At 39.6% G+C, this 26,996-nt stretch overlaps 1 protein-coding gene across 1 annotated transcript; it reads left to right on the forward strand.

The window, feature by feature from the left end:
* Window positions 1–8,294: 8,294 nt before the first annotated feature.
* On the forward strand, window positions 8,295–16,567 carry MRPL19 (mitochondrial ribosomal protein L19). Its single transcript, XM_010362803.2, has 6 exons — window positions 8,295–8,441; window positions 8,633–8,750; window positions 13,044–13,162; window positions 13,434–13,568; window positions 15,582–15,763; window positions 15,899–16,567. Exons 1-6 carry the CDS (start codon window positions 8,339–8,341, stop codon window positions 16,118–16,120), a joined length of 879 nt encoding a protein of 292 aa, XP_010361105.1. The 5' UTR covers window positions 8,295–8,338; the 3' UTR covers window positions 16,121–16,567.
* Window positions 16,568–26,996: the final 10,429 nt, after the last annotated feature.

Raw genomic sequence — 26,996 nt, forward strand, 5'->3', positions numbered from 1 at the left:
CCCTGCAGAACTGAGCCCCATTCAATACTTTTAAACTCAGATCAGATCATCAGATTACATCACCAGCTCCCACTCCCCTGACCCCCATATTCCCACTGTGCTCTATGCCTCTCGCTCCCTATTTAGCAGGTAATGTTGTCATTGTTTGACAGTCTTTCCTTCACACTATGGCATCCTATTATGAAGACACTAGGATTATCAACTTTGTATCTCCAGGATCTAGCCCACTGCCTGGCACATGGTAGGTGAACAATAAAAACTTGTTAAATAAGAATAGAAGGCTGACTGACCAAATGAATAAATGAATGAATGAAAGAGTGACTGAGAAAGATCTGCTCTACCTTCCCTTGCCATCCTAGACTCTCTTCTCACATTTTACTTCCATCACCATCATGGTCTTCCCCACCGTCCCTCTCTCCTATACTTGCCATCAGTGTGTGATGAATTATCCACAAGAATGGGCTGTATTTCAAACAAGGCCTACATCCATTTCTGACTAGGGCTCAAAGTCCAAATCTGTGTAAAAATCCTAGTCAGCTCAAGATATTCACCAAGCAAAAAGGGAAATAAATATTTCTTACTAAGTTGAGGATGGCTGGAGAGAATTAGCTCACAAATACTAAGAATATTTTAGTATTACATATGTAATTTAAAAATACAAAACGTTAGCAAATATGAAGTGTTATGGCATTGTTGTTTAATAGCCATTGCAATGAAACATTGGCTAGCTTGTAGAAAAAATATTATACTTTCGTAAATTTGAATATGAAAATGATTTTGTGGCAGGCAGCTTGTAAGATGGCCTCCAATAATCCCGACCTCCTCGTATTTCTGGCTTTGGGGTCCATTTCACTTGAGTGTGAGCCGGACCTAGTGACTTGTTTCTAATGAACAGAATCACAGTAACAGTGATGGCACGTTGCTTCTGAGATTAGGTAACAAAAAGACTGTGACTTCTGTCTTGTTCACCTTCTTGTTCCATTGCTGGCTCACTCCGAGGGAAGCCAGATACCTGTTACGAGCTGCCCCATGGAAAGGTTCACACAGCAAGGAACCAATGTCCCCAGCCAACAGCCAGCAAGGCTGCTTCTAGTCACAGAACCAGCTGGCAAGCAGATCTTCCCTTAGTTGAGCCTTGAGTTGACTATAGCCCTAGCCAACCTCTTGATTGCAGCATTGTGAAAGACCTGGTGTCAAAATCACTCAACTAAGCCACTTCTGGGTTTCTGACCCACAGAACCATACAACAATAAATGTTTGTTGTTTTAAGCTGCTAAATTTAGAAGCAATTTATTAAATAGTTATAGATAGTGAATAAAGGAGTGTATGTGTAGTGAGGGTGAGCTTATGAGGCAATATGAAGTTCCTTCATCCAGGCAAAATATATACTTCAAGGCTTCACAGATAATATTGACTTTGGAGAATCTGTCATGGCCCTGGGTCTGACTTTTGATTTTGAAAGCCCAGAACCTGATTTTCAGCACAGCATGAAATAGATACATCATTTAGGGAAGACTTACATGAACCAAATTTGTGAAATTGATATGACAAAAAACTAAATGCTAGTTTATTAACTTATAAGTAAACAAAAAATAATATGCTGACCAGAATACCAGAACATTTATGTCTTTGTGACCACCACTTCCCCTCCTTGAAGGCAAAATTTAATGTCAAATATGGAAGGGGTTGCTTGATGAACACAGAACAAAGGGAGTTTAATACAGGTTTCAAGTGTTTATTGGCAACAAGCTAAGTCTCCTACTAGGGATTATTTCATCTATGGAATCAGACAACTTGACAACTGTTGTCTACAACTTCCTTCATTTACGTCTGCCCAGGATGGACTCATCAGTGGGCCTGGAAATTCCCCAAATTACTTGTCTAAGGCTCTTTCCTTTTCTGGCTGGGCACTGGCTAACTTTTCATGTTGTAACTGGTTTTCCAGACTACCATTTTGACTAGCCCCTCTTTGGAATGAGAGATTTCTTCTTCTTCCATCTTCTTTTTCTACTTTTTCTTTCCTCCTCCTTCTCCTCTTCCTCCTTCTTCCTTTCCTCACTCCCTCCCTCCATTCTTTGGAATGAGAGATTTCTTTCTTTTTTTCCTCCCCCACCCCTCCCGCTCCCCCCCCTTCTTTGGAATGAGAGATTTCTTCTTCTTCCTTCTTTTTTCTTCTTTCCTCTTTCTTTCCTCCCCCTCCTCCTCCTCCTCCTCCATTCAGCAACTAGCAAGGCACAGTGGCTCACAAGTGTAATCCCAACACTTTGGGAGGCCTAGGCAGGTGAATCTCTTGAACCTAGAAGTTTAAGACTAGCCTGGGGAACAAGATGAAACTTTGCCTCTACTAAAAATGCAAGAATTAGCCAGGTGTAGTGGTGTGCATCTGTAATCCCAGCTACTTGGGAGGCTGAGGTACAAGAATCATTTGAACCCAGGAGGTGGAGGCTGCAGTGAGCCGAGATCATGCCACTGCACTCCAACCTGGGCAACAGAGCAATACTCTGTCTCCCCACACAAAAATAAAATAACATAAAAAATAAAAATTTAAAAAAATCAGTGGCTAGATGTGTGGGTTTGTTACATGGATATATTGGGTGATGCTGAGGTTTGGGCTTCTATTAATCCCATCACCCAAATAGTGAACATAGTACCCAATAGACACTTTTTCAGCCCTTATCCCCCTCACACCCTCCCCACTCTTGGAATACTCAGTGTCTATTGTTCCCATCTTTATGTCCCTGAGTACCCATTTAGCTCCCTCTTAGAAGTGATAACATTCAGTATTTGGTTTTCTGTTTCAGTGTTAATTCGAGAATAATGGCCCCTGGTTGCATCTATGTACCTGAAAAGGACATGATTTCATTCTTTTTATGGCTATGTAGTATTCCATGGCATATATGTACATTTCTTTATCCGATCCACCATTGGTGGGCACCTGGTTTGATTCCATGTCTTTGCTATTGTGAAGAATGCTGCAATGAACATATGAGTGCATATGGCTTTTTGGTAGAATATTTTATGTATGTATGTATGTATGTATGTATGTATGTATGTACGTATGTATTTAGAGATAGAGTCTCACTCTGTCATCCAGGCTGGAGTGTAGTGGCGCAATCTCGGCTCACTGCAAGCTCTGCCTCCCAGGTTCACGCCATTCTCCTGCCTCAGCCTCCCAAGTAGCTGGGACTACAGGTGCCCGCCACCACGCCCGGTTAATTTTTTGTATTTCTAGTATAGACGGGGTTTCACCGTGTTAGCCAGGATGGTCTCGATCTCCTGACCTCGTGATCCACCTGCCTCAGCCTCCCAAAGTGCTGGGATTACAGGCATGAGCTCCTGCACCCTGACGATAGAATGATTTATTTTCCTTAGGGTATATACCCAGTAATGGAATTCCTGGGTCAAATGGTAATTCCATTTTTAGTTATTTTAAATCTCCAGACTACTTTCCACAGGGGCTTAACTAATTTATTAACCAACACTGTGTAAATGTTTCCTTTTCTTCACAGTCTTGCCAACATCTGTTATTTTTTACATTTTAATAATGGCCATTCTGACTGGTGCGAAAATGGTTTCTCATTTGGCTTTGATTTGTCTGATGGTTAGTAATGTTGAGCTTTTTTTTTTATATGTTTGTTGGCTGCTTATAGGTCTTCTTTTGAGACGTGTCTGTTCATGTCCTTTCCCCACTTTTTAAGGGTATTATTTTTTTCTTGTTCAATTATGTAAATTTCTTATGGATTCTGAATATGAATTAAATATTTTTCAGATGCATAGTTTACAAATATTTTCTCCCATTCTGTAAGATGTCTGTTTACTCTGTTGACAGTTTATTTTGCTGTGCAGAAGCTCTTTATTTAGATCTCAATTGTCATTTTTTTTTTTTTTTGCTGCATTTGCTTTTTAGACTTAATCATAAATTCTATGTCTAGGCGAATGTCCAGAAGAGTACACCCTAGGCTTTATTCTAGGATTTTTGTAGTTTGAGGTTGTACATGTAAGTTTTTAACCCATTTGGAGTTAATTTTTTTATGTGGTGAGAGGTAGCAGTCTAGTTTCATTCTTCAGCATATAGTCAGCCAGTTTTCCCAGCACAATTTATTGAATAGGATGTCATCGCCCCACTGCTAATTTTTGTAGACTCTGTTGAAGACTAGTTGGTTGTAGGTATGTGGCTTTATTTGTTGATTCTCTATTGTGTTCCATTGGTCTATTTGTTGCTTTTTGTACCAGTACCATACTGTTTTGGAGACTGTAGCCTTGTAGTACAATGTAAAGTCAGATCATGTCATTCCTCCTGCTTTACTCTTTTTGCTCAGGATTGCTTTGGCTATTTGGACTCTTTTTGTTTCCATATGAATTTTAGAATTGTTTTTTTCTCCTGACAGTAATTTAATAGTAATGTCATTGAATATGTAAATTACTTTGGGCAGTACGGACATTTTAGTGACATTGATTCTGCCAATCCATGAGCATGGAATGTTTTTCCATTTGTTTGTGTTATCTATAATTTATTTCAGCAGTGTTTTGTAGTTCTTGTTGTAGAGATTTCATCTCCTTGGTTAGATGTATTCCCAGGTATTTTATGTTTTTGGTGGCTATTGTAAATGGGACTGCATTCTTGATTTGGTTCTCAGCTTGAATATTGTTGGTGTATAGACATACTACAGATTTTTGCATATTAATTTTGGATCCTGAAACTTTATTGAAGTTATTTATCAGGTCTTTTGGTAGCATCTTTAGGGTTTTCTAGGTATAGGAGATTCTTTTTTTGGAAGTGTTAATACATGAATCAGATTATAGTTTTCTCTTGCTGGCATCTTTAAAGTAAGTTTTACAAAAAGCTTTTTTTTTTTTTTTTTTTTTTTCCAATTAGGTGAAGGATATGTTAATTAGCTCAACTGTGGTAATCATTTCACATTGCATACATATATCAAATCACGATGTTGTACACCTTAAATATATACAAATTTTATCTTCAATCATGTCTCAATGAAGTTGGAAAAAAAGAACTTATTATGATCTATACATTTATCCCCAAACTTTATTTCTCAATTTAATCCTTATACCAACCCAATGAGGTAGGTATACCTCTATCCTATTACCCATGAAGAAGCAAAGGCAGAGATGGGAACCTCTCTCAAAGACTCACAGCTAGTACATTACAGAAAATTTTTTTTACTGACTCTACCTCACAAATAGATGGAGATATAGAAAAACAAATAACACTTTCTATTTCTATTGCCTCTACCTCAATTGTTCCCAAATTGGAACAACTATCAGAATCACCTGGAGGATCTGTTAAAGCACAGATCACTGGGTTCTGTGCCCAAAGTTTTAAATTCAGTAAGTCTGGGGGTGGGGCCTGAGAATTTGTATTTTTAACATGTTCCCTGGTTGTGCTGATGTTGCTAGTCAAGGCTCTTATTAGGGATGATTTTAAGATGACTTTAAGAACCATTTTTTTTTTTTTTTTTCCTGTTCCAGGTTAGCACCATCTCTCTTTTGGAATATTCCAATAATTTCCTGCTTCTCACCCGTTTTCTAAAGTACAATCAGAGTGATCTACCTAATTTTACTTAGAAATGTTTATTGGGTGCCAGATATTCTACTAGAGGATGTAATAATGAGCAAAACAGACAAGGATCCTGATGTCACAATAACCTGAAGCAGCCGGTTTGCCTGGAATACTTTCTTCCCTTGGCTGAACGTTATATAATGATGTTCATGATCTCCTTTCCATGGGTGTAAAACACAGAAGAAAATAATTAACTATTCCTGTAATCAGCTCACAAAGTGGTTGAGCCAGCTCTGTGCTCTTTGATTTTGCTCTATGAAGTTGTTTGGTGGAATAATTTAAACTCCAGCTTGTTCTCCACATTAAGATAAGGTCAAAATGGCCTGATGGATGTTGGGTGAGCAAGAATATAGGAGAAAATTAAATAAGATTCTTTAGGTTCATTCTTCCAGTTTTGTAAAACTCTACACAACTATTCCTTCAACTGTAGAAGCGGGGAGGGCAGCAGGCATGGCTTGGCAATGTCTAGTAAATTCTGCCGTCCTCCTGTGAAGGTCTGTCTTTTATTTTTCTGCCCCTGCCCATAGCACCAATCCTAGCAAGAGTGAAGGCCAAGTGTTCTGGGCATGGTTAATACAGAAAAATATTCACCACTGCCAGTCATGATTATCTTTGCCTCTCCTCCCTTTTACTCTTAACAGCTTGAAGTCTACTTTTTTGGGTAGGTAGAAGAGCCAAAATATTGCTCATCTGAAATTTTGGTTGTGTGATTCCTTGTCATTTATAGAATAAATTCTTGTTCTAATAAAAAAAGCTAGAGTTAAAATACAAGGCCCTGTCTTTCTTCACAGCACCTTGAGTTCTGTGCTCAAAACATGGCCCTGTTCCTCAGGCTGGTGTAACAGCTCTTGTTTTTCACGATGCCAAGTTGGAGTATGGGGGCCAAACTGCAGAGGTTGGTTGCTTTTTTGAGCATTTGATATCTGTCAAAAGTAAACAGTAAGGCTTTAAACTGGGGAAACCCAAGAACAGGGTATGCATTTCTGTGCCATCTTTTTTGGTTGCTGTGTCAAGGACTGAAGGTAACTACAGGAAGGAAGACTAATGAGAAGGCTGTTGCAGGGATCTCCAGGGATCTCCAGGGATCCTGAGGGGAAAAAATGGTGACCTAGATTGGTAATACAGATGGAAGGATGAGAAGGTACATGGATTCCTGAAATATGTGATGGTGCCAGGCATACTTTTTGGAACTTCATCCAGGGGGAGATAGGGAAGAATCAAGGATGGCACTGAGATTTTTGGCTTAGGCAAGAGAGTGGATGCTGAAGTCATTGCCTGAGATAGCCAATACTGGGAAGGAAGTCTGGAGGTGAACAAGATGAACTCAGTATGGATATGCTGAATTTGAGGTAGCTTTGGGACATTAATACAACTGGAATGACTAATACGTAGTTGAATAATCACATTACTCTAAGTGTTCAATCCTTATACTGTGTCACCACTGCTGAGATAACAAATTCCAAATTTCTTTTTTTGTGCTTGTTTCTCTTTCTTTTCTTTCCTTTTTTTTTTCTTTTTTTCTTTTTTTTTTTTTTTTTTTTTTTTTTGAGACGGAGTTTCGCTCTTGTTGCCCAGGCTGGAGTACAATGGCACAATCTCAGCTCACTGCAACCTCTGCCTCCCGGGTTCAAGAGATTCTCCTGTCTTAGTCTCCCAAGTAGCTGGGATTACAGGAGCCTGCCACCAAACTAGGATACATTTTTTTTTTATTTTTAGTAGAAAAGGGGTTTCACCATGTTGGCCAGGCTAGTCTCAAACTCCTGACCTCAGGCGATCTGCCCACCTTGGCCTCCCAAAATGCTGGGGTTAAAGGCGTGAGCCACCGTGCCTGGCTGTGTTTGTTTCTTAGAGATAAGTTCTCACTATGTTGCCCAGGCTGGTTTCCAACTCATGAACTCAAGGGATCCTCCTGCCTCGGTTTCCCAAAGTGCTGGGGTTACAGGCATACCTGGCCATGCCCAGTCATTTTCCAAATTTCTTAACAAGACTTTTCAGCTTTACTTCTCCCACTATCCATACCCACTGTTGCCCAGCCCAAATTCATTTGGGTTCCTCAAAGGGTTTAGGCTTTCTGTAGTCTCAAGGACTAGGGGCCAGCAGTTCTGTCAGGGACTGCTCTATTCTCCTTTCTGTGCATTCAACAAAGAATTCGTAAAATCAGCTGGGCGTGATGGTGCAAGACTGTAGTCTCGGCTACTCTGGAGGCTAAGGTGAGAGGACCGCCTGAGCTCAGGAGTTGCAGGCTGCAGAGCCATAATCACGCCACTGCACTCCAGCCTGGGCAAAAGAAGAAGACCTTGTCTCAGAAAAACAAAACAAAACAAAAACAAAGAGTTAGTGAGAGTTTCTCCCTTCCCTTGCCTCATTATAGTATAATAGCAGATTTAAATACTAATCTAATAATTACACAAGGAAGAAAGAATTGCAAATGAGATCAGAGCTGCCAATCGAAGGCACCTAGTGGGAATGAAGGCCTACAACGGGATTTTCACATAGCGAGAGCTTGCCTGAGAAGATACAGTTGATTCAGAGAGGTAGGAAAGAGCTTTCTAGGCCGGGGGAAAACACCCCTGTGGAGGGGTGTAACTTGGCTCATTATGGGGAACTAGAGAAATTTGCTCTTTTCCTAAGACATCAGGAAAGGAGCAGGGGGAGAGACTTATCTATTTTGTCCCATAGCAGCCGCCATCTAGTGGCAGGCAGCTACAATCTCGTCGCGCTGATTACTGGGAGTTGTAGTCTTGACGTAAGCTAGCTGGCATGGCTTCCTGCATTGCAGCGGGGCACGGGGCTGCAATGGGCCTAAGTCGGAGTTTCCAAGCCGCCAGGACTCTGTTCCCCGCGCCGGCCTCTTTCGCCTGCAGTAAGAGGAGCGGGACTTGCGAGCTGGGGCACGTTAGGGGCCCAGGGTCAGGATGGGGGAGGCAAGCCTGGAGATGAGAGGCAACCCCAGAGTTGGTCCTCCGTGGGACACCGCGTTGGGGGAGATTGCGGGGCTCTGCGGGATCTAGGGGCTGGCACTAGAGTCCTGACCTTCGTCGTCTGCTCCCGCAGGGGTCCACGCGGGGCCTGTCCGGCAGCACAGCACTGGGCCTTCTGAGCCTGGCGCGTTCCAGCCGCCGCCGAAGCCGATCATCATGGACAAGCGCCGCCCAGCGGAACAGGAACGCAGGTGAGGCACTACCCTGGCGCCAGGCCGGCAGCTGGGGTCGGTGAGCGGGTCAGCGCGTTCGCGTCGGAGGTACCGGCTCTAAGATGGGGGCTGCACCTTCCCCTGCACGAGCTGGTGTGTAGGATTCATGAGCCCGTGCACCACAGTGTTCTGTCTTCCTCGCTTCTCCCCAAGCCAGCATTCAACTTCTTTGCATTTTTATTGAGTCAGAACTTCAAAGATTCCCCATATTTTAAGCTCTTTCTTCTGTGGTGTATGTCCTATACCAGAGTTTTTCTCTGAGGTACATCTGTTTATACCTGTTTAAGAGCCGTTCTTTTCTCTCAAAAGACCCCAACCCTGGATAGGAATAGATTGGCCAACTTAAAAAATTTGCTGTGGGTTAGGTTGGAAGTTTTGGCAGACAAGGCACAGTAAAAATTGCCGCTAAAGTGTGTCTGAAACTTACTCATCAAAACAGTGTGAATAAAAACTAAAATGAATGGTGGTCATCTTGGAGGTACATGTAAATTTAAAGGACTTAAGATCTGAAAAGAGAGCTGTGTAACAACCTTTTTAAAAAAGCAATTTTCAGAGGAAAAAACCTGCTGTGATTATAGGCTTCTTGAAAGGGCTGTAGGTTGTTGATTGGATTACCTCTGGGATTTTTTTTTTTGTTTCCTAAATTTTTGAGATAGAGTCTGGTTCAGTCACCCAGCCTGGAGTGGAGTGGTGATCTTAGCTCACGGCAGCCTCAAAACTCCTGGACTCAAGTGATCCTCCCGCCTCAGCCTCCTGAGTAGCTGGAACTACAGGCACCACGCCTGGCCTTTTATTTTTTATTTTTTTAAACATTTAAAATATTCCACTGATTTAAATAGAAGTAAACTTGGAGTTAGAGAACCTAGAGATTCAGAAAATATTTCCTTATAAAACTTTTTTTTTTTAAGGTATTAATGGAATATCTCTTAAAGGGTGGCATTTAATAGAATTCACTTAAACAGGAATGTAAATGATATGTTCTGGAGAACAATTTGACAGAATTTAGTAAGTTTAAGTTGTGTATACCTTCTCACTCAGAAAGCACACAACCTAAACTCTTACATGTATGTACAAGGAGACAAGTACAAGAATGAATGTAAGTATTTTTTATAACAAAAATTTAGAGGCAGAATAGATAACCAACAGTAGGTGAATAGGCAAATGCATTCATATGACAGAATATTGTACAGCAGTGAAAAGTGAATGAACAAGAACTGACTTTTAATTAAACATGGATGATTTTCACAAATATGTGTGGGAAAAAACCTTTAGAATCATTAATGTAGGATGCTATTTTTATGAAGTTTAAAACTATAGGCCAGGCGCAGTGGCTCACACCTGTAATCCCAGCACTTTGGGAGGTCGAGGAGGGCGGATCACGAAGTCAGGCGTTCGAGACCAGCCTGGCCCACACGGTAAAACCCCCGTCTCTACTAAAAATACAAAAAAAAAAAAAAAAAAAAGCCAGACGTGGTGGCATGCGCCTATAATCCCAGCTACTCAGGAGGCTGAGGCAGGAGAACTGCTTTAACCCAGGATGCGGAGGTTGCAGTGAGCTGAGATGGTGCCACTGCACTCCAGCCTGGTTGACAGAGCAAGACTCCGTCTCAGAAAAAACAAAAACAAAACTATACTAAACAATAGTATATGTTACGCAGACATACGTGCATATGTAAAGTAAAAAGAAATTTAAGGGGGACCTTCTGAAACTTCGCCAGTCAAACATAACTTTACCAGTAGTGGTACCAGCTGATATTATGTGTCTCCTGATGTGACAGAATAAGTTGTTCACAGCATCATCTCTGTGATATTCTTACTAAAATTATTTAACCTTAGTCTAGGTATGTGGAAACAATACAGAATCCAGGGATAAGATAGTAGGTCTTGACTGTTCAAAAAAGTTAATGTTATAAAAATACAAAGATGGGGAAAAGTCTTAGTTTGAGAGACTAACGACCAAATATGATGTGTGAAGCTTGATTGTATTTTGAATTGGGCAACAAATAGATGTAAAATACCTTCCCAGGATATCGACATACATTTGAGTATGAACCCTATATTAGACCACGCTTGTCCAACCCGCAGCCCAGGACAGCTTTAAATGTGGCCCAACACAAATTTATAAACTTTCTTAAAACATTATGAGATTTTTTTGTGACTTTTTTTTTTTTTTAAGCTTACCAGCTGTTGTTAGTGTCTTTTATGTGTGGCTCAAGATAATTCCTCCAGTGTGTCCCAGGGAAGCCAGAAGATTGGATACCTCTGTATTAGATTATGTTATCAAATTAATGCTAACTTTTATAGGTGTCATAAGGGTATCATGATAATACAGGAGCAAGTCCTTATTCTTAGCATAAGCCTTCTAAATTATTGAGGAATGAAATGCCTTGCTCTTCCATTTTTTTGAGACAGAGCCTTGCTTTTGTCACCCAGGCTGGAGTGCAGTGGCATGATCTTGGCTCTGCAGCCTCCCACTCCTAGGCCCCTCCCTACTCATCCCCCCAAGTGGCTGGGACTACAGGTGCCCGCCACCATGCCTGGCTATTTTTAACATTTTTTTGTTGGAGAATGAGGTCTCACTATGTTGCCTAGCCTGGTCTGGAACTCCTGGGCTCAAATGATCTACCCTCCTCGGCCTCTCAAGTGTTGGGATAACAGATGTAAACCACCACACCTGGCTGACATTTTCAAATGGTTCAGAAAAAAATGATATGTATATATAAAGCAAATACAGCAGAATTTTAGCAGTTAGTAAAAGTAGATGAACGATCTACAGTTGTTCATTGTATTATTATTTTTTTGGTAGGCTTTAAAATTTTCAAAGTAGAAAATTGAGGAAGAGGAAGAAATTCATGGGAATAATCACCAAATTTAGGATAGTAATGAACTCTACAGAGTAGGAAGGGATACGCTGGGGCTTCCACAATATTGATAATTTATTTCTTGAGGTGGGTGGTAGAGACATGAATATTCATTGTACTGTCATTTATACTTTTTATGTAGATTAAATATTTCATAATGAGCTTAAAATCAGTTAAGAAAAAAAGGAAGATTATTATTTTTTAAGCGAAAGGATTTCACCTTTATAAGATTTACACAATTTTCACATAGCTTCATTTCTACAATCACAACAGTCCTGAGGTAAACAGGCAGGGTCTAATCATTCTCTTTTTACAGAGGGAGAACCAGCAAATTAGGGAAATCAAAATGGGGACACTAACAGGATTTCTGTGGAAATTTAAGTAAATGAGAATTTATGGTGAATTTTTTATTCTAAAACAAATACCTCACCTTGGCCAAAAATGGGACATTACCCAAGGTCCCCTACTAGGCCAGAGGAGAAAAGCAAGGACTTACCTCCTACAGAGGCACAAACAAGGCAGACGAGGACCCAGCAGTCGCCTAAGGCCCAAGGGTCTCCAGTTAGGAGAATGTGAAATGCAAGGATGCGGGACTGGCCTAAGGTACAGGAAGAGCAGTAAACAGAAGAAAACAGATGAGGAGGGGGAAAAGCAAGAATTATTCAACATGGTCAGGGAGCGAAGAGCACTACAAAGCTCAGGATTTCTTCAAGGGATACTGCTGTACCAGGAGGGCAGAAAGATAACCACGAGACACCAGGACTACCAATAGGCGTCACAGTTGTCACAATCATCATACTCAAACTGGTCTATAGTCTTGGCCAGCAGACACAGCAAACAAGCCTGCAGATGCCACAGGCCCTTCAGCACCATCTCCAGGGCCATCTTCTCTGATCAGGAAGATCATTTTAAAAGTCATTTTATAATTAGTAATTTATATGTTGATGTCTTTTCTGACATAATTTATTATAGCATGTATAGCTCAGTGTGAGACCTGTAGTAATGGTCATAGGCTTTGGAGACTGACAAACATACCTACATTTAAATCTTGACTTGACAGATTTATAGCTAATGTAGCAATGGGTTAGTTAGTTATTTACTTTTTTCAAGCTTCAGTTTCTTGCTCTGTAAAAAGGAGATGACACCAAATACACATGGTTGCTAGAAGGATTAATTTATGCAATAGATGTTTCACAAAGCTTTTAACAAAATACCAGGTGAGTACTCAGGAATTGTTAGCTATTTTCATGAGCATTAACAATTTTGGAAATAAGATTGACTTTTATTTAGACAATGAACAATAAAACACGTCAATATCGTATTCTTTAATTTCTTTGAAAAGCAACAATTTTTCTTTTAGCAGCCTTTTAAGTTTACTTTTAATTAATTTATTTATTTGTATTTTTCACAGGTTCTTGAGTCCTGAATTCATTCCTCAAAGGGGAAGAACAGATCCTCTGAAATTTCAAATAGAAAGAAAAGATATGTTAGAAAGGAGAAAAGTACTCCACATCCCAGAGTTCTACGTTGGTCAGTAAGAGCTGTATGATTTTATTATTAGTGATTGGGTGGTTAGTTTCTTAGTGATTGGATGGTTAGTTTTCTTAAAAAACAAAAGAAGATTTTTTTTTACATATCTGGGTTATGCTCATATGAAGTATTTCTTCCTAAATTAAAAGATTTAGGAAGTTAAGAAGAAGTTACCTAGAAATGCTATTTGTTTGTTTCTGCATCTTATATAAAGTTTACTTTTCAGCTGGATGTGCTGGAAAAAAAGTTCACTTCTCTTTTGAATTTGTAGGAAGTATTCTTCGTGTTACTACAGCTGACCCATATGCCAGTGGAAAAATCAGCCAGTTTCTGGGGATTTGCATCCAGAGATCAGGAAAAGGCCTTGGAGCTACTTTCATCCTTAGGAATGTTATCGAAGGACAGGGTAAGTTTTATTTCATCATTTTCATTGTCTAGAAAATGTTATCTCAGGATTCCTTTTTGTTTCTGCATCCTGGGATAAGAAATCTGAAATTTGAAAGTAAAAGGGGACTCTGAGGGAAGATGTGGAGCCTGTGGCTTTAGAATGGATTGAGATTTGATGTTAATGATTAAATGTGGTTGATGGACATCTTTCTCTTGAAGGCTTCTTATATTATTGGAGCAACAGTCATTAGAAGTAGACTTTGCAAACCATGGCAACATCAAAGGGGGGAATAAATCACTATAAAGCAGTATGGGGATATTCGTTTTAGGAGCAAATAACCCATGAGTAAAACTTTAAGTCAAACATATAATGTCTTCATGAATTACTTGCTCCTAAAATGAATATCACTGTCTTACATGACTTGGGAGGAATTTTAAAAAGGCAAAATTGTGTTTGTATACTATGCCTTATAGGCAGAGGAACAAGTACTAAAACTCTAGCAAGATTATTAATTAAAATGGCAGGAACAGTTAAGTTTATCAAGTTGAATGCTTCATGAAGTTCCAACAACAAAGTATTCTTATTTTCAAAGAAATTGAAAATGTGAAAGCAGTTGCTGTCTGTAATGACCTAGTGGGCTGTGCATGTAGGAATTCAGCAGGACATAATTGATTTGTGCCTTAAATCAAGTCAAATACTTGGAGAGGCCTTGTAATAGAAGTAAATGAGCATAGGAGTGAGTCATTTGATTTTCTTTAAACATTAAGATAGTAATAGTTTCTACTCTACATGGTTCTAGCCAATCAACTGTGAGATACTGAATTTGAAGTACTGGATACAGAATACTCAAAAAGGATTAGCTCCCTCTGGCCATTCTCTATAGTATGTCTGACTGTTATAACCTGCCTCGAACTTCCCCATCACTACTTCCTGCATTAGTGTTTCCTTCTTGTCCAATGGCTTTGTATACCATCTTTATAATGATAACTTCCAAATTTATAACTCCAGGACTGACCCTTTTTAAGTTCCAGATTTGCATTTGCAACTCTGATCAACACTCTATTTGGATGTCTTACCAGCATAAGTTGAAAGCAGAACCCTTTATTTCCCCTTGCAGGGTGTTCCATTCACAGTCTTTTCTATTTCCATAAATGGTACCACTGCCTACCCACTTACTTTCACACATGCAGTCAATCAAGTTTTCTTGGCACAATCTCCAAAAAATATATCACGGTTTTGTCTGTTTTTCCCTCTACATTGCTGTCACCCTCATCCATGTCACCATCATCTGCTTGCATTTGTGCAGTCTCTGGTTTACATTTCTGGTGTCTTATTCTGCTTGTGCTGTTATAACAAAATGCTACAGGCTGGGTAATTTAGAAAGAACAAATTTATTTCTCACAGTTCGGGAGGCTGGGAAATCTAAGTTCAAGGTGCTGGCAGGTTTGGTATTTGGTGAGGCCTCCTTCCCTGCATCCAAGATGGTGCCTTGTTGCTGTGTGCTCTGGAAGGGCCAAGCACTGTGCCCTCACATGGTGAAAGGTGAAAGGGCAAAGCAAAACTAGTTCTCTCCAGCCCTTCAATCCACTAATCCTTAATCAAAGGAGCTTCTAACCAAAGTTGGAACTTAATATTTTACTTCTTTTGCACCATTAATCTTATTACTCTTAACATGGAAGATTGATTTTTCTTCAAGTAATTGGGAGATAAAAACATGACATAGGGAAGAATTCAGACTTTCTCTGAAGTTACTACTATGAGAATTAAGAGATATGTGACTCAACATATTTCTAGAAGCCATTTTTTCTTTTTTAGACTATCATTCCAATTCAGACTTTCTCACTTTATATTTAAATGGATTTTAGCTTATTTCTATAAAGTAATCTTTATCTTTAACATTTCAAATTAACGGCACATTTTCTACATGCAAAACTTTGTGCTAATTCCTTTATGAAATGCTTTTACGGTAGTATGAAACATGTATAGGAATGTGGACTTAGATTGTAAGAATATATTTTATTTTCTATTTAGGTGTTGAGATTTGCTTTGAACTTTATAATCCTCGGGTCCAGGAGATTCAAGTGGTCAAATTAGAGAAACGGCTGGATGATAGCTTGCTGTACTTACGAGATGCCCTTCCTGAATATAGCACTTTTGATGTGAATATGAAGCCAGTAGCACAAGAGCCTACCCAGAAAGTTCCTGTTAATGAGGTATGGGTTATACATTCGAAACCAGAAGTTCAAGTAGAAAATAAGAAAGAATCATCTTAATGAAAACTTCAGAAGAATTTTTGCTTATGCCTATCAGCCTAATTATTCCTTTTTTTTTTCTTTAATCTTCCTTAGCTGAAAGTGAAAATGAAGCCTAAGCCCTGGTCTAAACGCTGGGAACGTCCAAATTTTAATATTAAAGGAATCAGATTTGATCTTTGTTTAACTGAAGAGCAAATGAAAGAAGCTCAGAAGTGGAGTCAGCCGTGGCTTGAATTTGATATGATGAGGGAATATGATACTTCAAAAATTGAAGCTGCAATATGGAAGGAGATTGAAGCGTCAAAAAGGTCTTGATTCTGAGAATGAATTTGGTTAGTTGCAGAAGATTATTGGCTCTAAGAGGATATATTTTGAGACCAATTTCATTTCATTTATAAGAACATAGTAATTAAGTGAACTAAACATTCATTGTTTTAATACTTTTTTCTAAAATAAAACTTGTACACCAGTTTATTACTCTAAAAAGAGAATTACACATGCCAAATGGTCTGATGTCCATTTGCTTATTGGAGGTAAAGCTACAATAGAAGTCAGAGCATCACCAGAATGTTCTTTAATGAGCATGGAACCTGAGCAAGGGGAATAGTTAGGGTGATTTTTTGTAAATTGTGAAACAATTCATAAGCACAATAATGTATGATATACAGAATAATAAACATTCATGTACCCACTATCAGGTTAAGAAATCAAATATTTAGTAATATCTAAGAATGTTAAGAAATAAAACATTTAATAAGATCTCAAAAGACTCTGGTATATCTGCAATTGTATCTCTCTCCTTTTTACATGTAAATATCATCTTGACTTCTTAATCATTCCTTTGCATTTCTTTTAGTTTACTGCCAACATATATTCTTCAACAACATATTTAATTTTGAAAAACCTGTTAGCAAGTATAAAGGGGCAGTATTACTATTATTGCATGAAGGCTTCAAGGGAAACGTTACAGTCTTTGGATCACAGTCTGGCTTCAGCTCCCCCTGAGAGTTTACAAAGGCCAATTTTGCAAGTTCATGGCTAAGGTTATGAGTGAGTTCTGCTAAACAGAAGGCTCACTACAGGGTATCTGGCAGGATTATACTGGGTAACTGGATGTCGTGGAAATGTGGTTAGAAGAAGTAAACTGTTTTTTGATGCTCACTGCATGTTGAATCAAAGTCTGTATCTTAGGATTAGGTCAAAACAATACCTTTGGTATATGATATGAGTGTTGTTGCTGATCCATGCAGCATGGATTGGAAAGCTGGGGTATAATCACACATGCTTAAGAAAAGCATGTAATTTGGTCCATACTCACCTGGGTAAACTTGCTCAGGTTAAAAAGTACAGTACTATCCTAAATCTTGAAGGCAACTCTCAACCTGTCCATTACCTTCATTCCATCATTACCTTCAGATCTGCCCTCTAGTTCCTAGCTATCTTGGGACTAACTTCTTTCCTGTGCTCAGCTGTTTTCTGGATTCCATATTTTCCATTTTATTGAGTACTAATTTGTTTTGCTGGAGCACATCCTTTGGTAGCTTCTAGAGGAAGTTTAAGTGGAAGTAAAATTTTTGAGACCTTGCATGTCTCATGTTTGATTGATACTTTATATGTTTAGGTAGGAGGTAATTTTCCTTCAGAACTTTAAAAATATTGTTGCTCCATTTTCTTTGTTTCCATCATTGTATTGAGAAATCCAATGCCATTTTGATTTCCATTTCTCATAAATTTCGTGATGATGTGCCTTGGTGTGGGTCTATATTTATCCATTGTATTGGGTTTTGGGTGAACCCTTCCAAGGTAGTAACTCACTTCTGTCAGTTCTGGGAAACACTTAGCATTGGTTGATTATTTATTCTCTGCGGCTTTGTTCTCCAAACTATTTTTTGGATGTTGGATATCCAGCACTGGGTATCTATTTCCTTACCTCCCTCTCTTGACCCCAATCTCTTTGTTTTTTAGCTCTTTTAGCACAATCTTCCAACTCCTTGCTATTGTAATTTAAAATCTTAAAGACCCCTTCTTGATTTGTAAAAGTTCCTTTTCTTATAACCAAAAAGCCTTTATCTATGGATTTGCTCATAGATAATGGGTATTCAATAAAGTGTTTGTATTTTTTTTCATTTAAAATTGTTTGCGAAGATGGCCGAATAGGAACAACTCCAGTCTCCAACTCCCAGCGCGAGCGACACAGAAGACCGGTGATTTCTGCATTTTCAACTGAGGTACTGGGGTCATCTCACTAGGGAGTGCCGGACAATCGGTGCTGGTCAGCTGCTGCAGCCTGACCAGCGAGAGCTGAAGCAGGGCGAGGCATCGCCTCACCTGGAAGCGCAAGGGGGAAGGGGATCCGTTTTCCTAGCCAGGGGAACTGAGACACACAACACCTGGAAAATCGGGTAACTCCAACCCCAATACTGCGCTGTAAGCATACAGGCATTCCAGGAGAATATATCCCACACCTGGCCGGGAGGGTCCCACGCCCACGAAGCCTCCCTCACTGCTAACACAGCAGTCTGCCACGATCTATCCGCAAGGCAGCAGCGAGGCTGGGGGAGGGGCGCCCGCCATTGCTGAGGCTTAAGTAGGTAAACAAAGCCGCTGGGAAGCTCGAACTGGGTGGAGCTCACAGCAGCTCAAGGAAGCCTGCCTGTCTCTGTAGTCTCCACCTCTGGGGACAGCGCACAGCTGAAGACCAACAGGGGAAGTAGCGGGAGCCGGTGCAGACGCGAACGACTCTGTCTGACAGCTTTGGGGAGAGCCGCGGATCTCCCAACGCGGAGGTTGAGATCTGAGAACGGACAGACTGCCTGCTCAGGTGTGTCCCTGACCCCTGAGTAGCCTAGCTGGGAGAAATCCCCCACTAGGGGCAGTCTGACACCCCACACCTCACAGGGTGGAGTACACCCCTGAGAGGACACTTCCAAAGGAAGAATCAGACAGGTACACTCGCTGTTCAGCAATATTCTATCTTCGGCAACCTCTGCTGCTGATACCCAGGCAAACAGGGTCTGGAGTGGACCTCAAGCAATCTCCAACAGACCAACAGAGAGTCCTTCTGACTGTCAGAAGGAAAACTATCAAACAGGAAGGACACCTATACCAAAACCCCATCAGTTCGTCACCACCATCAAAGACCAGAGACAGATAAAACCACAAAGATGGGGAAGAAGCAGGGCAGAAAAGCTGGAAATTCAAAAAATAAGAGCGCATCTCCCCCTGCAAAGGAGCGCAGCCCATCACCAGCAACGGATCAAAGCTGGTCAGAGAATGACTTGGACGAGAGGAGAGAAGAAGGCTTCAGTCCATCAAACTTATCAGAGCTAAAGGAGGAATTACGTACCCAGCGCAAAGAAACTAAAAATCTTGAAAAAAGAGTGGAAGAATTGACAGCTAGACTCATTAATGCAGAGAAGATCATAAACGAAATGACAGAGATGAAAACCATGACACGAGAAATACGTGACAAATGCACAAGCTTCAGTAACCGACTCGATCAACTGGAAGAAAGAGTATCAGCGATTGAAGATCAAATGAATGAAATGAAGCGAGAAGAGAAACCAAAAGAAAAAAGAAGAAAAAGAAATGAGCAAAGCCTGCAAGAAGTATGGGATTACGTAAAAAGACCAAATCTACGTCTGATTGGGGTGCCTGAAAGTGAGGGGGAAAATGGAACCAAGTTGGAAAACACTCTTCAGGATATCATCCAGGAGAACTTCCCCAACCTAGTAGGGCAGGCCAACATTCAAATTCAGGAAATACAGAGAACGCCACAAAGATACTCCTCCAGAAGAGCAACTCCAAGACACATAATTGCCAGATTCACCAAAGTTGAAATGAAGGAAAAAATCTTAAGGGCAGCCAGAGAGAAAGGTCGGGTCACCCACAAAGGGAAGCCCATCAGACTAACAGCAGATCTCTCGGCAGAAACTCTACAAGCCAGAAGAGAGTGGGGGCCAATATTCAACGTTCTTAAAGAAAAGAATTTTAAACCCAGAATTTCATATCCAGCCAAACTAAGTTTCATAAGTGAAGGAGAAATAAAATCCTTTACAGATAAGCAAATGCTTAGAGATTTTGTCACCACCAGGCCTGCCTTACAAGAGACCCTGAAGGAAGCCCTAAACATGGAAAGGAACAACCGGTACCAGCCATCGCAAAAACTTGGCAAAATGTAAAGACCATCGAGGCTAGGAAGAAACTGCATCAACTAACGAGCAAAATAACCAGTTAATATCATAATGGCAGGATCAAGTTCACACATAACAATATTAACCTTAAATGTTAATGGACTAAATGCTCCAATTAAAAGACACAGACTGGCAAACTGGATAAAGAGTCAAGACCCATCAGTCTGCTGTATTCAGGAGACCCATCTCACATGCAGAGACATACATAGGCTCAAAATAAAGGGATGGAGGAAGATCTACCAAGCAAATGGAGAACAAAAAAAAGCAGGGGTTGCAATCCTAGTCTCTGATAAAACAGACTTTAAACCATCAAAGATCAAAAGAGACAAAGAAGGCCATTACATAATGGTAAAGGGATCAATTCAACAGGAAGAGCTAACTCTCCTAAATATATATGCACCCAATACAGGAGCACCCAGATTCATAAAGCAAGTCCTTAGAGACTTACAAAGAGACTTAGACTCCCATACAATAATAATGGGGGACTTCAACACTCCGCTGTCAACATTAGACAGATCAACGAGACAGAAAGTTAACAAGGATATCCAGGAATTGAACTCATCTCTGCACCAAGCGGACCTAATAGACATCTATAGAACTCTCCACCCCAAATCAACAGAATATACATTCTTCTCAGCACCACATCGCACTTATTCCAAAATTGACCACATAATTGGAAGTAAAGTACTCCTCAGCAAATGTAAAAGAACAGAAATTATAACAAACTGTCTCTCAGACCACAGTGCAATCAAACTAGAACTCAGGACTAAGAAACTCAATCAAAACCGCTCAACTACATGGAAACTGAACAACCTGCTCCTGAATGACTACTGGGTACATAACGAAATGAAAGCGGAAATAAAGATGTTCTTTGAAACCAATGAGAACAAAGATACAACATACCAGAATCTCTGGGACACATTTAAAGCAGTGTGTAGAGGGAAATTTATAGCACTAAATGCCCACAAGAGAAAGCAGGAAAGATCTAAAATTGACACTCTAACATCACAATTAAAAGAACTAGAGAGGCAAGAGCAATCACATTCAAAAGCTAGCAGAAGGCAAGAAATAACTAAGATCAGAGCAGAACTGAAGGAGATAGAGACACAAAAAACCCTCCAAAAAATCAATGAATCCAGGAGTTGGTTTTTTGAAAAGATCAACAAAATTGACAGACCGCTAGCAAGGCTAATAAAGAAAAAAAGAGAGAGGAATCAAATAGATGCAATAAAAAATGATAAAGGGGATATCACCACTGACCCCACAGAAATACAAACTACCATCAGAGAATACTATAAACGCCTCTACGCAAATCAACTAGAAAATCTAGAAGAAATGGATAATTTCCTGGACACTTACACTCTCCCAAGGCTAAACCAGGAAGAAGTTGAATCCCTGAATAGACCAATAGCAGGCTCTGAAATTGAGGCAACAATTAATAGCCTACCCACCAAAAAAAGTCCAGGACCAGATGGATTCACAGCTGAATTCTACCAGAGGTACAAGGAGGAGCTGGTACCATTCCTTCTGAAACTATTCCAATCAATAGAAAAAGAGGGAATCCTCCCTAACTCATTTTATGAGGCCAACATCATCCTGATACCAAAGCCTGGCAGAGACACAACAAAAAAAGAGAATTTTAGACCAATATCCCTGATGAACATTGATGCAAAAATCCTCAATAAAATACTGGCAAACCGGATTCAGCAGCACATCAAAAAGCTTATCCACCATGATCAAGTGGGCTTCATCCCTGGGATGCAAGGCTGGTTCAACATTCGCAAATCAATAAACGTAATCCAGCATATAAACAGAACCAAAGACAAGAACCACATGATTGTCTCAATAGATGCAGAAAAGGCTTTTGACAAAATTCAACAGCCCTTCATGCTAAAAACGCTCAATAAATTCGGTATTGATGGAACGTACCTCAAAATAATAAGAGCTATTTATGACAAACCCACAGCTAATATCATACTGAATGGGCAAAAACTGGAAAAATTCCCTTTGAAAACTGGCACAAGACAGGGATGCCCTCTCTCACCACTCCTATTCAACATAGTGTTGGAAGTTCTGGCTAGGGCAATCAGGCAAGAGAAAGAAATCAAGGGTATCCAGTTAGGAAAAGAAGAAGTCAAATTGTCCCTGTTTGCAGATGACATGATTGTATATTTAGAAAACCCCATCGTCTCAGCCCAAAATCTCCTTAAGCTGATAAGCAACTTCAGCAAAGTCTCAGGATACAAAATTAATGTGCAAAAATCACAAGCATTCTTATACACCAGTAACAGACAAGCAGAGAGCCAAATCAGGAATGAACTTCCATTCACAATTGCTTCAAAGAGAATAAAATACCTAGGAATCCAGCTTACAAGGGATGTAAAGGACCTCTTCAAGGAGAACTACAAACCACTGCTCAGTGAAATCAAAGAGGACACAAACAAATGGAAGAACATACCATGCTCATGGATAGGAAGAATCAATATCGTGAAAATGGCCATACTCCCCAAGGTTATTTATAGATTCAATGCCATCCCCATCAAGCTACCAATGACTTTCTTCACAGAATTGGAAAACACTGCTTTAAAGTTCATATGGAACCAAAAAAGAGCCCGCATTGCCAAGACAATCCTAAGTCAAAAGGACAAAGCTGGAGGCGTCACGCTACCTGACTTCAAACTATACTACAAGGCTACAGTAACCAAAACAGCATGGTACTGGTACCAAAACAGAGATATAGACCAATGGAACAGAACAGAGTCCTCAGAAATAATACCGCACATCTACAGCCATCTGATCTTTGACAAACCTGAGAGAAACAAGAAATGGGGAAAGGATTCCCTATTTAATAAATGGTGCTGGGAAAATTGGCTAGCCATAAGTAGAAAGCTGAAACTGGATCCTTTCCTTACCCCTTATACGAAGATTAATTCAAGATGGATTAGAGACTTAAATGTTAGACCTAATACCATAAAAACCCTAGAAGAAAATCTAGGTAGTACCATTCAGGACATAGGCATGGGCAAGGACTTCATGTCTAAAACACCAAAAGCAACGGCAGCAAAAGCCAAAATTGACAAATGGGATCTCATTAAACTAAAGAGCTTTTGCACAGCAAAAGAAACTACCATCAGAGTGAACAGGCAACCTACAGAATGGGAGAAAATTTTTGCAACCTACTCATCTGACAAAGGGCTAATATCCAGAATCTACAAAGAACTCAAACAAATATACGAGAAAAAAACAAACAACCCCATCAAAAAGTGGGGAAAGGATATGAACAGACATTTCTCAAAAGAAGATATTCATACAGCCAACAGACACATGAAAAAATGCTCATCATCACTGGCCATCAGAGAAATGCAAATCAAAACCACAATGAGATACCATCTCACACCAGTTAGAATGGCAATCATTAAGAAGTCAGGAAACAACAGGTGTTGGAGAGGATGTGGAGAAATAGGAACACTTTTACACTGTTGGTGGGATTGTAAACTAGTTCAACCATTATGGAAAACAGTATGGCAATTCCTCAAGGATCTAGAACTAGATGTACCATATGACCCAGCCATCCCACTACTGGGTATATACCCAAAGGATTATAAATTAGTCTACTACAAAGACACATGTACACGTATGTTTATTGCGGCACTATTCACAATAGCAAAGACTTGGAATCAACCCAAATGTCCATCTGTGACAGACTGGATTAAGAAAATGTGGCACATATACACCATGGAATACTATGCAGCCATAAAAAAGGATGAGTTTGCGTCCTTTGTAGGGACATGGATGCAGCTGGAAACCATCATTCTTAGCAAACTATCACAAGAACAGAAAACCAAACACCGCATGTTCTCACTCATAGGTGGGAACTGAACAATGAGATCACTTGGACTCGGGAAGGGGAACATCACACACTGGGGTCTCTCATGGGGAGGGGGGAGGGGGGAGGAGGGAGGGATTGCATTGGGGAGTTATACATGATATAAATGATGAATTGATGGGTGCTGACGAGTTGATGGGTGCAGCACACCAACATGGCATAAGTATACATATGTAACAAACCTGCACGTTATGCACATGTACCCTAGAACTTAAAGTATAATAAAAAAAAAAAAAAAAAGAAAATATTAGCACAGAAACAGCCACAAGTCAACTCTTCAACATTTCTTTTGCATGCATACATAATGTCCTCTACCCATCTCTCGTGAAGGACAAGGGCAATGCTTTTTAACTGTACATGTATTCACGAGAGAGAAAATGTTTCTGTGAATATTGTTATAAAATAAACATATGTTTTTAAAATGTAAAAAAAAAAAAAAAAAAAAAAAAAAAAAAAAATTGTTTGCACGTCTATTTCCTCCAAATTTCTTTCTATATTTATTTATTTATTTTTTGTCTGTATTTCAGGCTTTTCCAGGATATTTGGTAATCTTTGGCTGTCTTCTTATGGTTGAATGAGGGACTAAAAAGCTTCAAAGCCTTGGGATTGTGGGAAGGGGTTGTCTTTAGGGTTATCTGAATGGGCTTTTTTGGGAGTCCCCTCCTCCACATGAATATTTTGGTTTTGTCAGATTTCCTAGAATAGAGGCTTCCAATCTCCTTCCTGGAGGGGTCTGTCCAGGAAGGAGATTTTCTAGGGGTCTGTCTGTCATACAGCAGCTTTCAGCTACTTCCTTGATCTTTTTCACTTATGATTATATAGTCATCTAACTACTGTCAACAGGTAATAGATATCCTATCCTTCACTTGTTTAGATTATTTGCTGAGATAACCTCTCAAAAGAACCTCTCCAAATAAAAGGTTAACAAGAGCCTATATCTTATATTTTTCTTCTTTTTATCTTGTTAGAAGATAGCTATTAAAACCTGTTCTTTTTCTGTCTTGATAAACACACTTGAATATTGGTAGAATGGTAGATGGGTGTATTTTAGGATCTAAAGCTCTGCAAATGTATGATCAGCTTGTAAGTACAGTGTATGATCAGCTTGTAAATACAGGTGCTCAAAAACATGTAAACAATCATGCTTTTTACTCTGTAGGAATATCTTTAAAATTCTTGTGAATTTTCCCCCAGAAGTAAAGCAAATCTTTCCCCAGAAATAAAATTAAACATGCATAATCTAAAGCTTTTTTTATTGTGGTAAGATATACATAACATAATTTGCCATTGTAAACATTTTAAATTTACAAGTCAGAGGCATTAATTACATTCACAATGTTGTGAAATTATTACTACTATTTCCAAAATTTTCTCATCACCCCAAACTGAAACTCTGTAACTGTTAAGCAATAACCTCATTCCTGTATCTCTCCCAGCCCCAGGTAACCTCACCTGCTTCTTTTTATCTTTGAGACAAGGTCTCATTCTGTCACTCAGGTAAGAGTGCAGTGGTGTGATCATAGCTCATTGCAGCCTCAAAATCCTGGACTCAAGCAGTTCTCCCACCTCAGCCTCCTTGAGTAGCTAGGATTACAGGCACATGTTCACTGCACCTGTCTGATTTTGTTTTTTGCAGAGATGTGGTGGTGCTATGTTTCCCATGCTGGTCTTGAGCTCCTGACCTCAAGCAGTCCTTAAGATTCATCCATGTTGTGGCATGTATCAGAATTTCATTTGTTTTTATGACTAATATTCCATTGTATGTATACACATTTTGTTTATCTTCTGATGAACACTGGGATATTTCTACCTTTTGGCTATTGTGAATAATGCTGCAATAAACATTGACATAAGTATATATTTGATTGCCTGTTTCTAAGTTCTCTTGGATATACATCTTGAGTGGAATTGCTAGATAATGTCATGTTTTATTTCTCTTGTGATTTCTTCTTTGATCACTGGTTGAGTGTGTTAATTTCTACATGTTTATTAATTTCCCACTATTTTTTGTTATTGATTTCCAAGTTCATTCCATTGTGATTAGAGAAGATACTTAGTATGATTTTAATGTTTTTAAGTTTGAGAATTGGTGTGTGGCCTAATAGATGGTCTGTCCTGGAGAATGTTCCTCGTACACTTGAGCAAAATGTGTATCATGCTATTGTTGACTGTAGTGTTCTATATGTCTCTTAGGTCAAGGTGGTTTATAATGTGTTAAAGTTCTTTTTTCTAAAAAAAAAAATGTTTGCACAGAGTATTTTTTTTTTTTTTTTTTTTTTTTTTTTGAGATGGAGTCTCACTCTGTCACCCAGGCTGGAGTGCAGTGGCACAATCTTTGCTTACTGCAAGCTCCAACTCCCAGGTTCACACCATTCTCCTGCCTCAGCCTCCCGAATAGCTGGGACTACAGGCACCCGCCACCATGCCTGGCTAAATTTGTTTTTATATTTTTTTAGTAGAGACGGGGTTTCACTGTGTTAGCCAGGATGGTCTCAAATCTCCTGACCTCGTGATCCACCCACCTCGGCCTCCCAAAGTGCTGGGATTATAGGCATGAGCCACCTGGCCTGGCCCAGAGTATCTTTATCTATGTGTTCCATGTATTTGTGTCTTTGGATCCAGAGTATTCTCTTGTAGACAGCATATCACTATCTTTTGTTTTTTTTTTTTGTCCATTCTGCCAATTTCTGCCTTTTGATTGGAAAATTTAATCCATTTACATTTAAAGTAATTAAGGAAGGACTTTCTTCTACCATTTAACAGTTTTTCTATATGTCATATACTTTTTTGGCCCCTCATTTCCTCTTTATGGCATTCTTTTCTGTGTTTTTGTAGTGAACTAATCTGATTCTCTTCTCACTCCACTTTGTGTATATTTGTTAGATATTTTATTTGTGGTTGCTATGGGGATTATAGTTAACATCCTACACTTACAACAATCTAATGTGAACTGATACCAATTTACCTTCAATAGCATACAAAATCTCTACTCCTGTAAAGCTCTGACCCTGCTGCCCTTATGTTATTGATGGCACAAATTATATGTTTATGTATCTGATGCCTAATAAATATAGTTATTTGTATGAGTTTGTCTTTTAAATCATTTAGGAAA

The sequence above is a fragment of the Rhinopithecus roxellana genome, chromosome 17 (genome assembly GCF_007565055.1).
Source record: "Rhinopithecus roxellana isolate Shanxi Qingling chromosome 17, ASM756505v1, whole genome shotgun sequence".
NCBI classification, from domain to species: domain Eukaryota; kingdom Metazoa; phylum Chordata; class Mammalia; order Primates; family Cercopithecidae; genus Rhinopithecus; species Rhinopithecus roxellana.

What these genes read in the sequence shown, in the direction of transcription:
- MRPL19 (XM_010362803.2), top strand. Translation starts at nt 8,339, where the DNA reads ATGGCTTCCTGCATTGCAGCGGGGCACGGGGCTGCAATGGGCCTAAGT. An exon ending in CCAGCGGAACAGGAACGCAG is followed by an intron (nt 8,751 to 13,043) that starts GTGAGGCACTAC and finishes TATTTTTCACAG; the next exon opens with GTTCTTGAGTCCTGAATTCA. An exon ending in CATCCCAGAGTTCTACGTTG is followed by an intron (nt 13,163 to 13,433) that starts GTCAGTAAGAGC and finishes TTGAATTTGTAG; the next exon opens with GAAGTATTCTTCGTGTTACT.